The sequence below is a fragment of the Acromyrmex echinatior genome, chromosome 3 (genome assembly GCF_024713525.1).
Source record: "Acromyrmex echinatior isolate Ae372 chromosome 3, ASM2471352v2, whole genome shotgun sequence".
In the NCBI taxonomy this organism is placed as follows: domain Eukaryota; kingdom Metazoa; phylum Arthropoda; class Insecta; order Hymenoptera; family Formicidae; genus Acromyrmex; species Acromyrmex echinatior.
The window spans coordinates 23,523,038-23,546,808 of record NC_141854.1 but is presented as its reverse complement, the minus strand read 5'-3'; the positions used below and the strand labels follow the sequence as shown (position 1 = coordinate 23,546,808).

General features: G+C 27.4%; 2 protein-coding genes across 8 annotated transcripts; one reads left to right on the top strand and one right to left on the bottom strand.

Moving 5' to 3' along the window:
* Window positions 1-155: 155 nt before the first annotated feature.
* Window positions 156-5,934, top strand: LOC105143350 (thioredoxin domain-containing protein 17). 4 transcript variants are annotated; one of them, XR_015544686.1, is made up of 5 exons: window positions 156-681; window positions 4,267-4,348; window positions 4,934-5,031; window positions 5,539-5,625; window positions 5,726-5,934. XR_015544686.1 is itself a non-coding variant. In XM_011051635.2 (4 exons), the coding sequence occupies exons 1-4, from the start codon at window positions 528-530 to the stop codon at window positions 5,565-5,567; spliced, it is 363 nt and encodes a 120-aa protein (XP_011049937.1). In that variant the 5' UTR covers window positions 157-527; the 3' UTR covers window positions 5,568-5,638. The 4 variants fall into 4 exon arrangements, 2 of the variants coding, with proteins under 2 accessions (XP_011049937.1, XP_011049936.1); XR_015544687.1 differs by having other exon boundaries at window positions 5,707-5,934; XM_011051635.2 differs by lacking the exon at window positions 5,726-5,934 and having other exon boundaries at window positions 157-681; window positions 5,539-5,638.
* LOC105143352 (SEC14-like protein 2) lies at window positions 5,093-23,236 on the bottom strand. Of its 4 annotated transcripts, XM_087404936.1 has the most exons (12): window positions 23,019-23,236; window positions 22,316-22,872; window positions 19,927-20,061; window positions 12,758-12,827; window positions 11,485-11,528; window positions 9,333-9,450; window positions 8,504-8,713; window positions 8,350-8,430; window positions 6,661-6,860; window positions 5,975-6,117; window positions 5,751-5,905; window positions 5,093-5,647 (listed from the first exon to the last, which is right to left on the bottom strand). In XM_087404936.1, exons 3-12 carry the CDS (start codon window positions 19,969-19,971, stop codon window positions 5,547-5,549), a joined length of 1,167 nt encoding a protein of 388 aa, XP_087261062.1. In that variant the 5' UTR covers window positions 19,972-20,061; window positions 22,316-22,872; window positions 23,019-23,236; the 3' UTR covers window positions 5,093-5,546. The 4 variants fall into 4 exon arrangements, with proteins under 4 accessions (XP_087261062.1, XP_011049941.1, XP_011049938.1 ...); XM_011051639.2 differs by having other exon boundaries at window positions 22,316-23,236; XM_011051636.2 differs by having other exon boundaries at window positions 22,380-23,236.
* Window positions 23,237-23,771: the final 535 nt, after the last annotated feature.

Genomic DNA, 23,771 nt, shown 5'->3' with positions numbered 1-23,771 from the left:
TTGAAAATCAATTTTTGTTACTTTCGTTCAAAAGAATGCCTATCGAACCTTCATCACAAGACCATTGTTTAGACCATTTCGAGCACTATTTTTCTCATTCTTTGTTCCCGGGAGCTGTTATTAAATTCTCGGAACGCAAATGCGTCATACATTCGAATAAAGATCTTCATCGCGACGAGGTGGTATACCTATATAGATCGCGCGCTCACGAATTGTGCAATTTTATGAAATTGCATCCGAACGGGAAATCATTGCTTAATAAGGGAATTGTCAATGTGATTTATACGTACACCCACACACACACACACACACATACATATATATATATGTATATATATATATACTGATATATTTCGTTGATTACTTATCGGTATCGTTATCGCGCTGAATGTAGATAAATGCAGATAAATATAGATAACATAAGCGGTTAATTAAATGTCCTCCTACAAGATAGAATTTCATACGTTCATCCATCCGTATTCATACAGACGCGAGCGCTGGGCTCTGTTCGCTCATATTCGCCAAAAATGGTCCCATCAATTGAACGTCGGTACGTGCAAGGATACGAGAAGTTTCTTGAGATTACAAACTTAGAAAGTTCAGAACAGCCGAATTATGTTTTGTTCACCGGTACGAAGTTACCTGACACCGGCAAGAGTTGGTGCTCGGATTGTGTAGAAGGTGAGCGAATCTTTCTTTTTTTTTTTTTCATGTCGACATAACCTTACTCTCGAGTATTATCTGATATTAGGGTGTATTAGGGAAAAGTAGGGTAATTGTGCGCGGTGGGTAATTGTGTACCAATTTCCGTGATCAGAAGATGTTTATTGCAACGTGTTGTGGAAAGAAACATCATATCACAGTGTAGCACTGATGGCTGAAGATTAAAATAATCAACTTGAAAAAAAAATACATCTTTTGTTATAATATTGGTATTTTTGAAAATAAGACGGTAAGTTCGTAATTTTTGAGATTTTGTTTCTACTAAAATGTATACAGTGACATTATCGCTTTATGGATTAACTTATAGATTAAGAAGATTTATTCATTAGATTTATTCATTCAGTTTTTATGTTCTTTGAATGTTTATTGAATATGGACCTGTGGAGTAATTGTGCATATGAGTCTAAAATGTGCATAATTATCTCACACACGTATTTATATTACAAGAAATAATACGTGATTGTTTTTACGTATTCACATAATATTATACTTTTATTATAATATTTTACATTATTATAATATTTTACTTTTATTTAATATTTCACATAACTTTATATTTAGATAATAACGTCACTTACTTCCTGTGATGACAAAGTTTTCGCATAACAACACAAATTTATATCCTCACTTTTAATGTGAGTTAACAAGACTCACTATACACGATCTCGAGTTTGTGCAGATTATAGGTAAAAATTTGATTGAATCTTGCTTGTCACAATGAAAAGAAATGTGCATTTAACTGAGTTACATCACAAATGAAGATTATCTAAGTTAGTGTAAATGAAAAGCAGCTATAATTTAATTTTTTTTTTTCAGATGCCTCGTTATTATAAAAGAACATCAGATAAGAATAATTGGACTGAGGAAATCTTAAAATCAGCGATTTATGAAAGTCAATAAAATGAAAATTAGAGCTGCTGGGTGAAAATTCAATATTTCGGAATCAACTTTTAGAAAGCAATTGAAAGAAAGTTTTATATGCCATGTGCCGTTGGATCGAAAGCCAACATTTACGGTTGATGAAGAGAAAGAATTGACAAGTCATATCCCCTCACACATCTTATTGAATTCAACCTTTAGACTTGACATTTTTTGGCCTATTGAAGAACACTTTATATAGAGAATATGATTTATTACTTAAAATCGACTAGTCAAAAAAATAACCGAGTATGATCTTGCAGAGTTGTTAAATAAAGCCTTTTTAAAAGTAGTTTTTTAAAAGTAGCTATAAAGAAAGGCATATCTAATTTTCGTACAGCAGGTATTTACCCTCTAAACCTTGATAGATTTGACGAAAATGATTTTGCTCCATCAGTTGCTGAAGAAGGATCTCTTACTGAAGTCATCTTCGATAATCGAAATTCAAATTCCATTGAAATATCAGTAATATAGATAATTTTCCTGATTCTTACAACAAGAGGCAAATCCAATATCAAAATCTAGTACTTCAAAGACTTCTGATCAAGTCAAAATTATTGATATTTCACCCATTTTTTTTCTTTGAGAAAATCTCATGTGGCAACGTGATTCTCATTCAGAAATTTTAATTGCCTCAAAAATAAAAATTACAAGACAAATTGGAAAAACAGAAAAAGGCCGAAGAAAACAAGAAGCAGAATACCATAAAAGCAATTACAAAGAAAGCTAAAAAAAAACGTAAAATGTAAACAGAAAAACATTTTTGTAATCATATTTTTAAGAAATTTTGTCGTTTTAATATTAAAACTTTTTTATTTTAATTATTGAATCTTTATTTATGTTATTAAGAATCCATTAATATAAACATTTATGCAATAAATACAAAACAAGAGTAAAGAATCGGAGGAATATTTTTAATATAAAAAATATTAAGCGATTTTCGCTTAACATTATCCTTTGTTTTTTTTTTATTTTCATTTATATAAAATCATGTTTGTAAAACATTAAAAAGTACCCATTAATCTTTTTGTAAATATTAAATAAAATAAAATGTTTATATCTAGATATCTAATCATTTTCGTTTAGTGCATTATTGCCCGATCTATGCGCACAATTATCCAGCGAAGGGGAATTTTGCCTCATGTCACATCACTATAAATTAATCTGTAATCTACTATATTAAATAACTAAGGTTATGAAAGTAGACTAATGAGACTCTTTCTTCCCAAAATCCAGATTTCCCAACTGCATTTCATTCGTTGTAATATTAATTCTCACTAAGATGCCCACAATTCCTCCACTTTCTCCTATTGGATCTCTTTGGATAGCCAGAGCTGTTGGAAGCGAATTTTTTCAAAATATCTATTGTAAATTTTCTCGGCAGCCTGAATGGCGGAATGACGTCAAAAGACACAATGACGTCAACTAGGTCAAAATAGAACGTCACTATGAACGTCATTAAATATTGATCAGATTTAGTGCTTCATCTATAGTTATTATTACTGACGCAAGAAGTATCATGTAAGCGTTGAATTAAATTAAATTTTAAAACACCTATTGAATTAGAGCTGGATTAAACTAATGTTTATATGATTAGACATTGTTTTTTTGATTAGCGTTTGTATATTTTACATCAGTTAATACGTGCATGGATATTATTAAAAATATAATCACTGACGTCTAGTAGGCTGAAATAGAATCTTGATGTCACTTTAGTTGGGAGAATGTTAGCAAAAATATGACAAAAGATGCTTTTCATTCAATGACATAAATCGACACGAACATTATTCTTTTTAACATTTAGAGAGTAATAAAGATAGAAAGATATTTGTATTGACTTGTGTGCGGTGAAATGGAAAGCATTCAATGTCGACTTTCACCGCAGAAATGAAAAAAGTCTTATACATTTATATTCAAATAAATCCAAATGTAATTTTGAAATTTCTTATCGAAGTATAATTTCTAGAAAATTAAATAATAATGTAATATAAAAATTTAATATTTAATGAAATGATATAAAACTACACAGTCAAACACAGCATTTTTGCTGTGTATAACCGTGTCGACTTGTGTTATAATTGGAAAATACAGAATCATACATTACGTTTCACAATGTCATTTGTATATGTTACTGGAAAGCATTCAAAATCTGTCAATAATATATTATGGTAAATTAATTGCGGAATTCAAGCAGAATTTGCTATCGCTTAATATTATCTGAATTATATATTTCATTGATCACTGCATGTTCTAAAACTAAGTTCAATATTATGGTCAGATTTCTAAAATACAGGAAATATAATAAAAAATGATACGATTATAATGATGAAACGACGCATAAGATATCTATTTCCGTAAAAAATTTTATCAGTAGTATTTACCTGGATCTATCATTTAGGGATATCAAAATACAAATATGAGATTAAGAAATTTAGTTGAGACAACTGTTTGAAATATTTTATTAAATATTGTATTTTCATTAGTTTTAAGTTATTAATTTCTTAATTACTTTTATGTATATAATACTAAAAAGGAGAAAATGCAAATATGCATTAATGTTGATACAATTGGCAATTGATTTTAAGTAATTAGTGCATTTACTCAGAATTTTTTATTTTCTTTCAGCTGAACCATTTATTGAAGCTGGTTTCGCAGATGCATCTCAGGGTACAATATTATTAACAGTAGAGGTCGGGGACAGGGCATTGTAAGTATATAAAATATTCATATTGCAATTGCTATTTTTATATGAATTATTATGAGCATATATTATGTAATAATTATTTAATAACGTAAAATATATAACATGTACCGTATATGTATAAATGTCATTTTAATTATCACAGGAAAATGTTTCAAACTGAAATTGTATAGTCTAAAGGGAAATAAAATGATAAAATCAATTTTTTATCAAATCAAATTTTTTGGCCACAATCAAGGTTATGACTATTTTTTTAATGGAATTGTATAATTATTTTACATACGGATTCCTCTGCTATTTTCCTTCCTCTTTATATTTTTATATGCAGAATAATTAGAAGAATCATTATGAGAAAAAAATTATACAATTTTATTAAAAAAAGTGATTTCATATGACTGTGAAAAAATAACTTTCTTGAAAATTTTATTATTGTTTGTCTCCCTTTAGTTCATAAAACTTTTGTCTGAAACATTTCTCCGTATCTTTCATACTTTTCGAGATATTTACTTGCGAAAATTAAGATAGAATTCATCATATAATATAAAAATATAAAAACGAAAGTTTTAAAATATCTTTTATATACTTTCCTAGCTGGAAAGATCCAAATTGTCCATTCAGAACAGATCGTTGTACCAGGTTGAAGGTCTTGCCGACTTTAATTAAATGGAGAACTGAAAAACGTTTAGAGGGTAATCAGTTACTGAATCCTGATCTTATCGAAATGTTACTGTCAGATGCAGATTAAAAATATTTGTAATATATATTTCTATATTTCTTTTTATAAAAAATACATATTGAATTACAAATGTACATAAATTACATTTTCACGTACGATCATATTGTATATCTATTCTTTTTTATTATTATCATCCTTTTTACCCTATTTTGAAAAAAGATATCGGGAATACAAATAAAGATTACTTAAATTTAACTAATATTTATTTTTTATGCATTTGTATGCATATATGCTATAATTATATTGTAATAATCTACAATCTTTTGAATAATAAGGTAAGAAAGAGAAATGTCAAATAAACAATCTATTAAAATACTACTGTAAAATCTATAAATTACAAAGAATTTACTTTATATCTATATTTACTGAAATTGCGACGTAACATCCTTCCGAAATTTTAGCTTGATATGTTACAAGTATGAAATACGAAAAACTAATATAATTGTAAATTTCCTAAAAGGATCCATTTTACATAATTGGTGCCGCTGATGTTGGTGGTAACATACGTACGGAATAATGAACCTTCTTATTCCTTAGAATACTGTAGGTATTGTCAAAAACGACGTAATCTGAAATAAAATTTAAACAATAAGAATCTTATTGGACTGTATTCGTGAATAAAATTTAGATAACGTCATTATTTGTAGAATGCTGCTCAAACAATGGGCTTACAAGTCGTCGGAGTTTCGCAAGTTAATAATCCAATTTCATCCGATTGATGAGACGCAACCCTCCGAATAGGTATAACTTCTATTTTTTTTCCATTAGTCGCGTCTTTTTTCAGAATTCCAAATTTGATGTCATGACCTTCGCTTCGAAATTCCCAACTGAATACAAGAATATGAATTGAAAGAAAGAGACTTTTTCTTCTGACATGTTTATTGTAAAATATTTACCTTAAGATGGAACCCACTTCGGGTGCAGAAATATCGAATTCTAACTTTCCTCCTTTTCGAACGACGACGGTAGTATAATCCTCGTTTAGCTTATCCATATTGTTGATGTATATCTCTTTAGGTACCTTACCACCTTGGCAGATCTAACATAATAATAATTTATTTATAAACTATTATTTTTTGAAATAGTATATGAAACACGTTTTACATTTAAGGCTCCTGTCTATTCACTATAACTTAGATTATAACGTCAAAAGCAAGAAAAATACATAAAGAAAACCCTTGCAAATATATATTAAAACGTATTTTTAAATATATTTAAAAAAAATTTCATTATGTGGTTTCTAGCTTTGACGTCATCAATCTGAAGATCCGTGATGAATGATCAAAAGTCTTAAAGAAAACCAAGTATTAGCTTAAAAAATGAATAAATGCATCTTATAAAATAAGCTGCAAGAGTTTACAACAAAAAGCTGAATTCTTCGATGAGATTTATAGTTTTTTTTTAAACGAAAATTTTTGAAAAAAGGCATTAATTTTAAATACTATATTAACATTTAAGAAGTAATTGAACTTATTACAAAACTTCACATATTCTATCGAAGTTTTCATTTCAACGGCTATTTCGTGTTGTGTGCGTAATTTTGAAAGGGATTTTCAAATAATAACTTTTGAAGTGAAAATACTTTTGAAGTGTATTTCGGGTTGCCATCTGGATCCGTTAATATTCCACCATAATGGGCAGGTAGTTGATCTTTCGGTATGAGTTTAAGAAGTGCTGCTTTCCATTTCGACGGCTCGGCTTTGTAGATTTGTATTTTTGACAAAGTATAGTCGTCCATAAATTTCTTAATAAGAGAAAAAGCGAAAGCAAAGACTCTTGGAGCTGCAACAATGCATATAATAGTTTCTTTTTCTAAACATCTTCTAAATAAGCCAATTGTAAGCAATTCATCCTGAACAAAATTCAAAAATTATTTCAAAAAAGTTATTCACAGGCTTCTATGAACTTTTACATAGTAATAGTATTATTAATAATAATAATAATAATAATAATAATAATAATTTTTATCTTATTATATGTATATGCTAACTAATTGTCAAACGATAGCATATTGTTTTCAACGAAATTTGGAAGAATTATAAAACAAGGGAATAATTAGAAGAAATAAATGAATAAGGATTAATATTTCATATTGACCCGTATTCATAATCAGGCCTTACATTTAAGACTTAAATTTATCTTCAGATACGCTCTATTATTTTATTTCATTGGTTACTGAGCATCTAAAGATAAATTTAAGCAAGCCTTAAGTATAAAGTCTGATTATCAATACGGGCAATTGAATCGGTCATCGCAGATAATAGTAATTAGTTTTCAAGCCATTCAAACTATTTGGAAGAGGAATGAAATTGTTGAAAAATTTCTAAAATTATCTAAAATTAATATGCACTTTCCATGCATAATCATGCTGTAACTCATTGATGGTCCACGACTTAAAAATGTATTATATATTAATGGACACAACATGAAACAACGTTAAAACATATTTTTTATATTTTATAAGCAGTCTTTTAAAAAGGAACAAACAAATTTAATAATTTAATAATATACTTTAAAATTTAATAATGCATTTAAAAGAATTTTCAATCACAAACAAAAAAGAAAATTGATAATAAGCAATAATGCGATGTAACTATTAGTATAATATATTAGCATATATATCTGTCATTTTACTCTAAAGATGATCTGAAGCGGAACGAACGTCACTTCAATTATGATACATGTACACTCATTGACCGAAAAAATTGCAACAGATTTTTTTCTGTTTTTGGATGCCTATTCACCGAGCGATTGGTTTTTACTTACGGATCCATAAGTAAGAATCAATCACTTGGTGAAGCAGACTGCATTCCGAAATTCATTAAAAAAAAAAGGGTCGCAACTTTTTAGTCGGTGAGTGTATACCTGAGGACTTCGGTTCTTTCCCTCGAAGATTTTCATAAATTGAAAAATGACCACTTTTCTACATTAATGCTCATTGTCCATGCGTGATTAATGACACGACTGTGTCCGCTTACAATTAAATTTGACATAAAAATGAAATAACCTGAATTTTTGAAAGTTTTAAAAGTAATCGATGGAAAGAATTTAAGTTCTTGGGTGTACATCAAAAGCAAAGCAATTAAAGAATACTACACATATTATTTACGCACTAACAATCGCGTTGCTCTCTCATTGTATTTTATTAATTTTATTTTGCAGTTCTCTTTAAACAGACAATATATCAAAGAATATTTATTTTAATTTAAGCAGTAACATCTAAATAAAATCGTGCTAGTGCATTGCGATTATTATATTTTATTAAACTTACCATTGATTAGGAAGCACATCTTTAGAATTTCCGGATAGTTCGCCTCATACATTTGGACAAAGGTAATGACAAGCTCGCCAGCTACACCGATAAAACAATAATAGAAAAAAAAAATAGACAGAATACCTCAAGAAGAATTTATTAATATTTTTACCTGGTTTCCACAAATACTGTTTAAGATTAAATCCTTCCATGTCGAAAATAACGGTTATTTGATTAGCGAGCTGTCCATGCTTCTTGGATTGCTCCTTGGCTAAGTTCAAATAATTATCTAACAGTTTTATCATAAGTTTGATAAAATCCTTCTGTGTTATTACATGTAATGCTCCGTACATGTCCATACCGACAAATGGTACGATGATCACTGTAAAAATTATATCCATATACAATACAAAATAACATAAATTTTTAAAAAATAAGCAGAGCAGATTTCTCCGATCTTAGTTTTTTATTTTTAGAAGAATTTAGAAGAAAGAAGATTTTTATTTCTTGTATAATTTTTATATTATATGTATTTATATGTATTTATATGTGTGATTACTTTTTACAAGTTATTTATAAGTTACTTTATATTATAGAAATTAAATATATTATAGTAAATTTAGGTATTTTATTTTTTATATTCTATTTTTGTATTATATTTTATCATTTAGTCAAATTTTGTATTACTTTTCGTATTACTATTTCTATTACTTAATTTTTATAACAAACATATAAAGAAAAATATAAACAAATGAGATAAAACCTTAATTTATAAAGTAACTTTCCAAACCTTGATAAACCTAATTTGAGTGTGTTTTTCTCACTTATTTAATATATATGTCTGTTTATTTTTTTATAATACTGATAGAAATTGACATTATATAATATATAATTTCAATTTATGGTGCTATAAACGTAAAAAATTTAAAGCAGATTTATGATTCAAAGATTGATTATAACAAAAGAGATTTTTTTACTAATTATAACAAAAGAGATTTTACCTGGTGCTCCATCTTTGTCGAATCCACTTAATCCGTAAGGCAGATATGGTTTTATTATTTCAGGAATTTCCCATTTATCCAAATTATCAGCATCCCACTGTTTTCGCCATTCTAGCGACTATAAATAAATATTTTTCTTCATTATATTATTGCAGATGCATTGTAAATTATCAAAATTATCAATATTTTTGATATGTATTTCTGATTATTCTGACATACACTGATAAACACGTGACTTATTATATTGTATTTTTATTGTTTCGAATATTTTACAATAACATCTATAATGTGTGGATATATCTGTGCTGTCATTTTTATTTTAATTAGATTTTAATAAATCTTAACAAATTTAATTAAAAGATTTTTTCACCACTCTTATTTTTTATGCAATAGCGCAAAATTAAAAAATGTAAATAATTATACATACGTAACGTTTGTATCATAAAATACAATGTGAAATATTTCTATATGAAATCTTTTTCTTCATAACATTAAGAAAAATACGTACCTACATCATATTGTTATAAAAGTTAAATTTCTTTCATGAAAAAACGATAATAGATTAATTAGATTATGCTATAAATATATATCCATTCACTGCTTGACTTACTCAAAACAGATGTAGATGACAGAAAAAAATCATGTTATAGTTTAAATAAATTGGCGGTATAAATAAAAAAAAAATGAAATTTTTTAAAATTATAATTGTGTTTCTTGAATTATAACTGTAACATTCAAAATTCTTAGATTACTATAATGTAAGTAGATTAAAACATATTTAAATTTATCGTAAAATTTATGCATTAATATCTTTTAGTATGAAATTATTGAATTAAAAAAAATATATGTAAAAAATATTATATATCTAATCTCACTCAAATATTACGTTTCTAACAGAAATTCAAGAAGATTTTATCGTTTTGTGCTATTCTTCCGTGTAATATCTGTATAAAAGAATACGGCTTGTAGGTTTATATGTTACGGTGTAACGCGTACCATTGGAACGTTAGTCGGTAAGATATCTGAAGATACACTGAAGAAAGAAATATTTCTTATAATTTACAGTTAATGATTTCAGGAATAACGGGGTTTCACGCGGAATAGAAAGTGAAAAAGGATAATTTCCTGAAGAAATTACTCTGGAATATCGAGCCGTATCATAGATCCTCGGTTTTCAATCATTATGAAACTTCTCAGCGCAAGAATACGGATGGTGATTTCGCAAACGTGCTTTAAAGAATCGGCACATTACTTTCGACTTACAAAGTGGCATACAGAGAACAACTTTCTATTTCATAAAACATCTACGAGAACAAAAAAGCGGCACTGTTGACAGCAAATCTTCAACATCCGATATGAACCCGGAAGGATTTCTTTAATTTATTCGCGATAGAATTAACTGCGATTACTTTGAATGATGTTGGCAATTATTTGATCGTTACTTACATAAAAAGATTGTTAAATTATCGTCTTGACATTAACAAATAATACAAAACATTAAATCTATTATGTTTGCTACATATTAAATTTATTATATATATGTATAATATTATAATATTGAATACATATATATTAATAAATCTTGATTATTATTAGATCAAAGAACATTTATAAAAAATAATTTAAAATTTACATTTATCTATCTATCTTTGTTTAATTGATGTGAGTAACGTTTCTATCAGACGAATTGGATTGACAATGAAGTGACATACATCTTGACATTCTTGACCGGCATTCAGTTCAAGATAGAACTCACAAAAAATAGATGAAGATTTCTCATCAAGACACGTCACACAAAAGAAGTTTTTTAGAATGCAACGAGCTGTGATGCGATTCACTAAGTTTACGCCTGCCGCGTTAATATTTAATGAGTCGCGAGTAATTCACGTGGCAGAGAAATTTAAAAGACTCGGTGACCGTATCCGGAACGTGTTTCACCAGACTTTCTCAATTGGATTCGTCTGTGTTTTGTGTAATGCGAATAGTGAGTCTCTAACCTGAGGGAACGGAGGTCGAATACGTAACCGGCATAATGTCCGGAGACAGAATAATGTAAAATACACTTATTTAGCACATAAGTGAAATATGAGAATGTAAAAAGTGAAATATGCGATTGTAAAAAAAAAAAAAATATTCTTGCACAATTACTTACGTCTCTCAGCATTTTTTCGGCTGTAGTAGGATTCCATTTTCTTGCTAAAAAGAATAGAAATATAAATTTATTTTAACTTGCATCGTAAATAATACATTTCTCAGAATTATTTGAATTATCGGTAAAAAAAATATTGCTTTATATATATAGATATCTACGATATTTATATATATATGTATTAGGTGTTGGAATTAATTCGTAGCGTTTTACAAGTGATGGGAAGTACTTTCATTAATGTATTTTTTAATGCTCATGTGAAATAAATAACATTCTTTCATTAAAAAACGCTACGAATTAATTCCAACACCTAATATATGTATATGTATATATATATATGTACATCTATTTTATATATAATATTTATATGTATATGTATATGTATATGCAAAATCTATTTATTTATTATTGTGTAACTTGCAAGTGCATATAATATCAAATAAAATTTATACATATATTATATAACATATGACATTAAAAAAATAAGAAAAAATGTGCAGTTTTTATTCACGTAGTTACAGAGTTATTTACACGTTATTTATTTAAAATAAAATTTATTAAATTATTGTTTCAATATATATTAAAAACGTGTTCATTGTGCATTGGCATTGTTTATTGAGTCGTAGCCATTTATGTGACTCACAATTCTATAGAGGCAGCTAATAATAACCGATAATTTCGAGTTTCCTTTTGTAGTTTTGTTTCAAAACAGTTTAATAACTTCGCTAAGTGCCGCTTCGAAACATACACATGCACACATATAAAAATAAAGGTAAAAGACAATGGATGTCATGTCAATTTCTATGTGATCTTTCTCACGATGCACATGACTACGTTATGTACACATAACACAGAATAAAACATTTATTAAAGTCATGAACATTTATTGAAGCCTGGCTTTGTAACTGTTGTAAAATTATTCAATATGATTGATTTTGCCTTTAGTTCCTTATTGGATCTATCAAGGGGACTATCTGGTGATGGGATCAGGGATTTTTATGTGCTTTTTACAAGCTATTCTTGAGCGAAAAAAAATCGATTTCTTCGAAACTATGGGCCAATGATTAAAATGGACACGTATCGTTTTTTTTTTCGCTCAAAAAGCCTGTAAAAAGCGCACAAAAATCTCCGATCCCGTCATCTGGTGTTCCTCTTGTGTTCCTAAGTATATAAACCAATTATATTTAAGAATTTTACAACGGTTGCAAAGATATTTTTTTCTGTTGAACGCAGCCATTATTAATTGGTCATCAGGGAGAAAGGGTAGAGGGCATACCTCTTAACCAGCGAAGCAGAAAATAATCATCATGGTGTGGCTGTAGGATATCTTGCACTGACCGTCGGAACTGCATGAAAAGAGAAGAAAGGAAATATATAGATCTGCTTTGTTTATTTTTTATACATTATATAATAATATTATTATTGAAAGCGTTCACTTTCGATTGCGCAATTTTGTGATTTATGATACTATTAATGTAACTTCATTTGATTTATGAGTATTTATGAATCGAACATAAGAACGAGGAACAAAGTTACTTTATTATAAATATGTATTATGCGTATCATGTTTGCATGGGAACGTTATAAGCAATTATACATGTTTATTTTTTTTTTTTAATATAATACGCTTACGTAAAGATTATATTATACATTTTTTTTAGAAATAATGCACATTGACTTCATTTTGCTTCGCATTATCGTTATTGCAATGTTTCCAACATATTCTTAATTAAGATTTATAGGAAACAAATGCCACGATGTGATATTATAATAATGATATACGCGAGGAAGTGAAACTTCCTTGTCGATTTCTATAATTATCAATTATCTTCGTGAGAGAAAGAAAGAGAGAGATGAAAAAGGTTCGTACTAGTTACATTATTAAACCTAATCAAAGTCTACTTTCACTTAAATCTATAGGATATCACGGAGAGCGCAGAGTTTGGTGATGTTAACTTTGCATATATCTTATATTGTATAAGATGTTTATCTTTAAAGAATATAATCCTTTTTATACAGATAAGTTCGCATTTTTTTTTAATTAAACGTCTACACACAGTATATGCTGCAAACTGACAGATAACAAAAAATTAAAATTTAAAGATATTATCTCATATAATTTATCAGGCTTGAGGTCATAATTATACGTTTATGAGTGTGCATATTTATTAATTTTTTTAGAATTTAATATTAAATTTTTTATTGATAAATAATTTTAGTTTTTTTCTCTTTAGTTTATGCTATGTAAATATATTATTACAAAGTATAATAAAATAGAATTTACATTTTTCCTTGAGCGTTTGTATCACTTGATTCTTAAAAATTGTTTGAAGGATTTGAAACTATTCCATATGAGACTTTTTACAATTCTACATATTTTAAAATTCTATGAATTTATTATTATTATTATTATTTATATTAAATAATTATCTACTTATGGATATCGCCTTGAATAAAATGTGTATTCATGGAACAAAATATTTTCTAAAGAAGGAAAGAAAAGGAAAAAAAGAAATATTGACTTATTATTTTGCCATCAAGTTAATCAATGTAACTCTTTCTTTACAAAGAAAATTATTTGCATAATTATTAATCCTTATCCAATTATCAAAACATATAATTTTCCTAATAATAGTTACTCATATGATGAAATAGCTCTTCACATGCTCGAAATAATCGAAATGATGAATATATGTCTATTTTTAGCGTGAAAGATGTTATGATACTGATTTCATTTCTTGATAAATAGGAGAATGGAAAAAAAGGTGCACAGAAGTGAGAGGATCTGAATAGGTCACACATCATTATCATAATTATCGAACGAAGTTAATAAACCAGTTTCTCTTTTCAAGAATTAGACTTGTTTGTAATTCCGATAGAGTTTTTTTTCTTTGTATGTACGTCGACTAAAGCTAATGGTATTGTTTTGTAAATGCTCAATAATCGCACAATGAGCACAAACAGTTCTTTCTTTCTCACCGTTTTGAATGCTCCCGATTGAGCGTGAAACGCTAATTGAAAAATAGATTCTAATCGAACTTTACAGACGCTATCAGTGTAGCTTTTATGTTCGCTGTTTGTTTTAAGTGCAAGAAGTAATAAAAAAAAGCAAAGATATCTTTTATCCTCCTTAATATTATCCTCCTCATTTTCATGATGCTAATTACGTCCGTACATTTAAGAAGTTCATTGAATATTCAATGAAGGTCATACATGTTTAATCTCCGTTATAGCTGCAGACTACAGAAAGCCATTTACAGCGAAACGATAACAATAGAAATTAAAAATATAGAAATTAAAACGATAACAGTAGAAATGCAATATTTTTTTTCAATACAATTTCTATGATCTTTTACAATGGAATCGAGAGTAAGTTGCTTGAAAATAGAGATCAAATATAATAGAAATCGAAGATTTGTCACAAGAAACTTTCTCGAAAGTAAATTACGAAACAAATAATTGTTTTTGGAAAAAGACTATTTACGTGAATTAGGTAAATAGATTGCAATTCGTTATAAGTTATAAAAAGTATTAGAAATGTGAAGCAATATTTTTTTATAGCCAATTATAATAGTTTTGTTACGAAACAATAAACTTGTATCTATACTAAATAAAAAGTTTACATGGTTTTGTAGTAAACATCACGAGCATTAAACACATAGAAAAAATATCGTACATATTTTCCACGAAATTATGAATGCAGTACCATTAAATATTTTTATCCTCCGAATAGCATATGACATAGGAAACGAGAAAAATTATATATAGGCGAGTGTTTTTTATTGATCAATATATTATTCTGATACGATATTAATGGCATTATTAAAATACAAAGAATTTACAGAACGTCAATCAAAGTTTCTCTTGATCTCATAATAAATTACATAAAAATAACTTTAATGCAAAGTTTTCGAAGATAGATGATTTTTGGAAATACAATATTATATGTCTAAATTTTGTTTCTTTAATAAACGTGAATTTAAAATTATAAAATTAACTTTTTATTTTTAATTAATTATAAAATATTAATAAAATTACGGTATAAAATATTAATAAAATTAGCTTGAGATAAAGAAAGCAAGAAGATGTCGAAAGAAATGCCTAATCTAGTAAACACGCTATGCAAAAACATTAACAATTAATATTTTCCTTTCATTTACTATTAATGATTTACTTAATTATTTATTTACAATTCCTATGAATTGCCAATATCTCAATTACAAAAATACTTCGATAATTGCATAGAGAGAAGTAAATATCCTTTTTAAAATCATATAGTGTGTTTACTAAATTTTGCATTTCTTTCGATATTTTCTTATTTACTTTTTCTAAAGTCTTTATCTATAGACTGTTATTGCAAATTTCTACTGATATTTGCAAGACATTTTGTACGATTGCTTCACGCAAACGGATTGAACTAAGAAAAAATCATTTTATGCATATGCGATAGACATCTTGTGTGAGTGTGTGTGTGTTGTGTATTACATCGATGTCGTAATTCAAGATAGCGCGGACGCCCGCGAATTTACATTGCATTGATATGTATTGAGGACACACTTTTTAAAGTGTGCGAGATTTGCGTGTGCAAATCCCAATCCCAATTATTTTTAGTCACGAGGCTATAATAGTCTCCAAAACAATAACAGATGAAAATATCGCCACATCACTGACGTAATGTTTTTTTCTCGAGCGATAGGAAAAAAAACAACAGTTGATTTAACTGATCACTTTATTGGTATCATATGAGTAAAACTTAATAAACTTTTTCAATATATGTGTCACGTACTAGATGTTTTACCTTTTTTTTTAGATTTGGAGATAGTAAAATTCTCAATATTAAAATATAGTAAACATAAATTGAAACAGAGAAAAAACCGATGACTCAGATTTTCTGCGTATTTTTGTGAATTTTGACATCAAATCTAATTGGTATTGAAACAAAGTCGTAAATTGAAAGACAATCGACGACTCTTTTCTTACGACGCAATCAGAAAAGTGCCAATCTCTTTGCGATCCGCTGCATCTTGCTGCTTGAAATAAGTGCTCGCTACTTACTATCCGTTCTAGATATCGGAGGTGAATGATCACTAGGTTGTAAGAGGACTGAAGCAATTTCTCTACGCGCAAGTCTTTGCCTTCAATATCTTGTATCACATATAACGAAATTTTCAAACTTATTGAGAAATCATGTCAGTATATATTAATTTGATACTCTTGAGAAATCTTTGTCGAATCATAGCGTAAATATAATTTCTTTTAAAAACATTGAGAACTTTTTTTCACAACTAGCTAACGTAAAGATTTTTTATGCAAATTATACCTTCGAAAGTATCTTAGAAAATTTTCATAGTAAAATTATTTTCATGACATTTTCATTAATAAAATTAATAATTAATATGATGCTTTTTAATTAAATTTGTTTTTTTTTAAATTTTAGAGAAAAGCAGATACAGTTTGGCAAAAATATGAATTTTTCTATTCATATTTAAAAAATATAATTATTTGCTTTATGAAGCTTCTTCATCTTATATCTGCGTTTTATTAATATTTTCATTAAATAAAATTTTCCTTAATTTTTATCTTTTTTTGTTTTAACGAGAAGAAAAAAAATAAATTGTTTGATTTAAAGGATTTATTTGTAAAAATTATATTTGCTGTGTATCTGCTTATTCATGAATGTCAATAATCTATATTTATCAACTGTATTTATGTGCATGCTTCATAATTAAATCGTCAATTTGTCGAGTATCCAATAAATGTCAATCTTTTTGATTTATGTGATAACTAGCGCTATTACATTGATGTATGTTACATCATTTACATGAGGTACTAATATTCCTATCGAACGCCGGCGTTTAAAATATTTCTAAATTATCTCGAGCATGCCTGAAGATGAATGTTTGTTTAAAATTTCATATGTGGAAATATATAGAGCTTATCAATATTATCATTTTTGTGTTTTTAAACACAAAATAAAGCAGAAATTCGAGAATAATAAATAAATGCGCATCGACACGATATATGCCCATTTTTTTTTTAAACTGCGGCATAACATTTATTTCTTTATTTAAATGTATTAGTCATGCTGGAATAAAAGTTTAATAATTATTAATGTTTACATATTTCTTAAATTCATGTAAAATATGTTAAGTATAATAAAGAGATAAGTTTTAGCTTTTCAAACAACTTCATTTATTTTTAAAAGAAAGAAAAAGTAATAACTTGATTAACAAGTTTTGTCTGCAAATTAATTAAAATTCACAATAAATTAATTAATATTAACTTGAGCTTTTGCAATTCATTAACATTCTAGAAATAATAAAAATTGTTTGAATTTTATTGCATTATAGTTTCGTAACAATAATTAAATATTATTTCAGTAATTTATTTAATCATTTCTATTAATAATTATACGTACGTATTCGGTGTTTTTGCGTTATTCATATTGTAACATATAAACTTAAGCACAGAATATATTTTTTCATATCGTTATATGTGTTTTTTAACATATTTATCAAAAGTTAATATTAAAATGAATAGTTTTAACAAATTTAAAAAACTTAAAAGCATTTGTTTATTTAGTATGATTTATAATTTATTATTATTATTTATAATTGTAGAAGATATTTTTCATTCCAATGAGAAGAAAACTAAATTATGAATACCGACCTAAGTAAATGTATGATATATACATTATATATTCATATATACATTATATATTCTTTTAAATAATTTTATATAAAATAGTCATTAACAAAAAATCTTGTCTCTATTGTATCTATTTTATATAAAATTAAAAGAATATGTAATAAAATAGCGCGATATGTCGAAACTTTATCACTATTAATAATATAATCCTGGAAGATGTCTGATAAATTTTAATCGGTTAATTGACCTTACTGGCGTACACACGAATGAGAAGAATAAAAAACCTTGAAATCACAATGTTCCTTGAAATATTATATACAATCTTTGAAATTATGAATAACAATGTCCTTAATGTGCTGTTTATTAGTTTTAATATTTTCGCGAGAACGAAAGAGAGAGAGAAAGAGAGAGAGAGAGAGAGAGAGAGAGAGAGAGAATTTTTTAAAAAGATTTTGTCCTCGGAATAGCTAGTAAAAAAGCAGTATGTTATAGATTTACTAAATTTATAGAGCTACTAAACTTGATTTTAATCTTAGTCAGAAAAATAGCATATGAAGTTATTAAATATATAAAAAGCCATTATGAATGAAAGTTATGTTAATGAAAGTGTAAAATTATAATAAAATACTTTTAATGAAATCTATATCTATATATATAAAAAGAATGTATACAAAAAGCAATAAATAAAAGCCATAAAATTAGAAAAAAAGTAATATAACAATTATTCTTGCTCAGAATCGTTCTCATTATTACCAATAATTTTGAAAATTTTCTGATAGATACTAGCGTTTCTAATAGATACTAAGCATCACTGATGAGCACATGAATGGGAAAAAAAAAAATCCTTGAAATTGAATGAAAAACAACAAGCTTTCAATTCATTCTATTTATCATAATTTAATCAAGATTTAAAATAGTTTTTTTATCAAGAACTATTAAAATGAGAATATTATCATTTATTATCATGTTTTACTAGTACAAAATACGATTTAATATATTCATGAAACAACATTCAGATAAAATTAATTAATACATTATACTTTAAAATTACAAAAAGTTTATATTAATCATTAGAGATATATTTATAATCTCGATCCGGTGCAATTCACTTATTCGCGTTAACAAAGTCACGACAATTGTCTCACGCCATGTCTTAGCGCCGAGACACTACGATGTTTTCAGATACTTTCTACTTTTTAACATTTTCCTTTCTAGAATAAATTATACATTGAGTTGGCAAGAAAGTAATTGCGTTTTTAAAGTTCAAGGCTGTAAAATATACAATATCTTCGTCAATAATGAATGAAATTTAAATTTAAAAAAGAGTTTTAAAGCTTGAAATCTCTACTTTTAAAAGCTTATATATTTTTTAAGTTTATATGAGTTTGATAATTTTTACATTACCATAAACTACGAGCTGAAAAAGACGGAAAATTTTCTTCTCACTTTGTGGATTTATAACGTGTCCAAAACAAATTTGAGAACATTTTCGACTACCTATCGTGAAAACTTGATACTTTCCTTACAAAATCGTTTTTTTTTTTAAATATTCCTATGATTTTTTATTACTGAATTATCGCGAATTAAAAGGATCATTTTGATTTTAATTGCTCATAAAAATTGTCGTATCGCAATTTAAAAAAGAGATTCTTAAAGCTGAAACTTTACTCTATCAAGAAATATTTATATTGGTTGGTAAAAAAGTAATTGCGGTTTTTACTGATAGATGCCTTTCAAAAAAAACGGAATTACTTTCTTGCCAACTCAATAGAATAAATTATATCTCTGCACTCTTACCTTCATCAATGCAAATCGTTGATCATCCGCCAATTTTAATGACATTTTTGTTATTTGATCACTCAAAAATTCTCTTCAGTTTATCGGTAGATTGTTGAATTTAAAGATCTTCACAGTCGACTTTTATATCTATGGCTAAAAATAAAAAAAATTGATATATATAATCTATATTAATTAAAGCAAATTTTTATCAAAATATGTAGTATAACAAATATAAAATAACGCATATATTATATCTATTATTTTCGTATCTTTTGCGATTACATAAGTATGTAATATAATGGACTGATTGAGAATAATTATTATTATCGTTGGTGGAGAATAATTATTATTATCACATGAAAATGTTTTTATCAGTGTTAAATCACACAAAGATATATGGATTGATAACGTCATTTGTATTGATCAAAGATTAAAGTTTAAAATATGCATTTATGATTATTTCTAATCGAACAGTGGATTACTATATATAAGTTAATTACTCGCATGATTAATTACATTGTCTTGGATTCTTTAATTAATTACGTATATTATATACTGAATTAATTCATACAGTACAGGAACAATGTTCAAAACAATAAGACATGAAAATCTGTATTATTGTTTCTTTAATTATGATAAATGACAATTATTGATAATCCACTGATCGCCCCATAATGAATGATTGTAATAATTACAAAATTTGCATTTTTATTATGAGATTAAACTGCCAGTTGTGGTTTTAATTAAATATTATTATATTTGAATTATATACAAGGAAATAAATGCAGAGTTATAATGTTTTTATCGGCATTAAATTTCATTAATATATAAATTTTTTAATCGATAGTATACGTTATATTTGCATCAATTAAGATTAGAGTTTAAAGACAACACATATTTTACAATTTTTTCTAATCAATAAGCAGAATGGAATATACAAATTAATTATATTTTGCTTTTACTCTAGCTAAATAATTATATTATATGCATATATTATTGATTCAATGTATATTATACAATATTAAAGCAATAAGATAACACGATATTATTGTTTCTTTAAAGATGTATATATGTCACATCTCAAAATATAATCCAAAATATAAAAGAAGAATATGTTAGACATAATTTTTGCCTGTTTTTCAGTTCATTTAAATGATGAAAATTTGATTTAATTTTATTATCAATAAAACTAAATAAATAACTAAATAAATTTAATTTTCTTAGGGATCTTATATGGTTACACACAATAATACTGTCAAGTTTCAACCAATATAAATATAATGTATAATTATTGATGAATTAATGAGAAATATCTGAATCTAAATTTGTCTCGAGCAACAATATCCTCTACGACAGAGCGCTATACTAATAAAGAGAATTAAGAAATCCGAATCGCCGCACAATATATATTAATTTTCAGGATTTGTTAATTTATGCTGACAGTATATTTAGTTATCGTGTAAAGTACGCAATGTATTGTATATAAAACTGACTTCAAATATTGTCAATAATTTTTATCTAAGACCGTCAAAATATTATACAAATATTATACTAATCAATATTATTGAAGATCTGCGTAGAAGATATTTGTGGAAAAGCTTATTTGGATCTATTCATTCGTTAAGTAAAAGTTAAAATTGCAGTAAAATATAATTATTGCGCTGTATAAATCAAAATCATAGTAACAAATTACGCGTTTTTACATGAAATTCTCACTATTGATTTAGAAAGAATGAAGTTAAATCATATCATTTCCTCTTTTTCTAAAGTATTAAGTCGAAGAGAGATACTGATTTAATTCTTTTTAACGGAACACAGACATTATGCTTACACGGAATTTACAGTTTATTTTTACATCTTTGAAATCATTATTTTTTTCTTTGTAGTTAGTTTCAAGGCTAATTATAAAATTAATGTAGTCTTTATTAAATCACTCAATCATAGTTAAATTACTACTTGTAATTTTTATCGATGATTGTTATAATTGAATACATGAAAAAATAAAATACAAGCAATAGTTTGTATATGCTCTACACAATAAATGCTTATATTCCATAAAATGTGAACCAATTATCACTGACACCTATCATTATCATAATATATTACAATTTCCACCATATTACAAATGAGATAACATCTAATAACAAAATTTAGAGACAACGCAGTATTTAAAGATCATTAACATTTTAAATATGTTCTAGGCATTGAGACTTTCTTTCGTATTATTATTGTGATGTGTTGTCACTTGTCATGTACCACGTGCTATAATTTAGCACGTATATAAGATTTGTAAAATAGTAAGTTGATGTAATCTTAAAAAAGGAACATCCCATCTTATACACAATTTGTAAATATTTCCCCACATTTGTATTATTCAAATTATCACAAGCGCATTTTTAATATTTACTGTATTATCTGGGAACAGTATAAAAAAAAATTTTAAATTCAAGAAGTTATCAGAAATCACGAACACCACGAAGATATCAGCCAATGCTATTCACTCGATGAACGTGAACCACCCGGGGACCACCTCGAACCCGCGATCTCGACTGTTCGGCGATGACTGGGTTGACTGTGTTCAGATCGATGCCGCAACAGGTGTCTATTGCAATGACCGCGATTGCTGCAAGTTTGCGTGCACGCGTGCGTACGTCTGCACGCGCCTGCCTTCACTCGACGCGATTACACTTACAAAGGTGAGATAGGTATCAACGTCACGAAGCGAACGGCACCGAAGGAATGGTTATACCAGCTTGTTCTCGACAATGGCAAATTTCCAACCGCCCCACCATCGGATCACTCGCACCAGCCACCTTCGCCGTCGCCGCGATGTTATTCGACGGAGCTGGTGCACGTGAAATGAACGCGTGGTCCTGTCTCCGTTCAGAAACTCGATAAACAGGCTGTCGCGCCCAAGTTCCAATTTCTCGACTTGATTCTCACACAGAAAGAACACTGAAATACCTAAAAATTTTGACAGTTACAAATCTGAAAATAATTTCGTTAATTCAACAAAATATTTTTGAAAAAAACTCAAAAAAACATGATAAGCAGTATCGCAAAAAAAATTTGATATTTCAGCGACCAGCTTTGATATTTGAGTGTCCTACATAATTATTTTGGTAGTCCATTTGGTCCAACAAAATTTATTTTCAAATTTATATCTAGCACAATTTTTAGATTTTAAACAGTAAAACTTAGTTGTTCTTTTTGTGCATGCGGTTGTGTTTCGACATCGCGACCGGAGCCACGCAGCCACGTATTCGACATTAAGCGTGCGTTACTATCACCATCACAGTCACAGAATGAGGTTCATGCGGTCAGTGCGACGCGATTGCATCGTGTTCTGTGACGATGCATCGCCGAATCCGTGCGTGGCGCTTCGTGAGCAGCCGCTATCTCTTGGAGAACGTTTTTATCGTCTCCAATATTCTTTCCTAAATGATTTCCGAGAGATGGACGATATTGAGGATGCATTATAGATATTTCCAAAATAATGAAAAAGTTACGAAAAAATTACAGATTATTCTAAGATCGCATTTAACAGTAATATAAAATATGTAGTGGTCCACTATTTAGATTAAAATTATTTCAATTAAAAAAGTAGTATTTTTTTTTAAATCTGTGCTATAATATAGAAAATATGCAAGTGTACTATAAAATAATGACAGAAATCTCAATTTTTATACAAGTTATACTTAAAGTATTCGAGATGATTTTTGTAACATTATATTGCGATGCAGAAATTAGTTGTTTTGCAAATAAATAAAATATTTATTTTTTGTAAATCTTTAACTAATTTTTTAATCACAATGAAACTTTGCATAATTCATTTTGAATACTTAAAGTATAGGGTGGGCCAT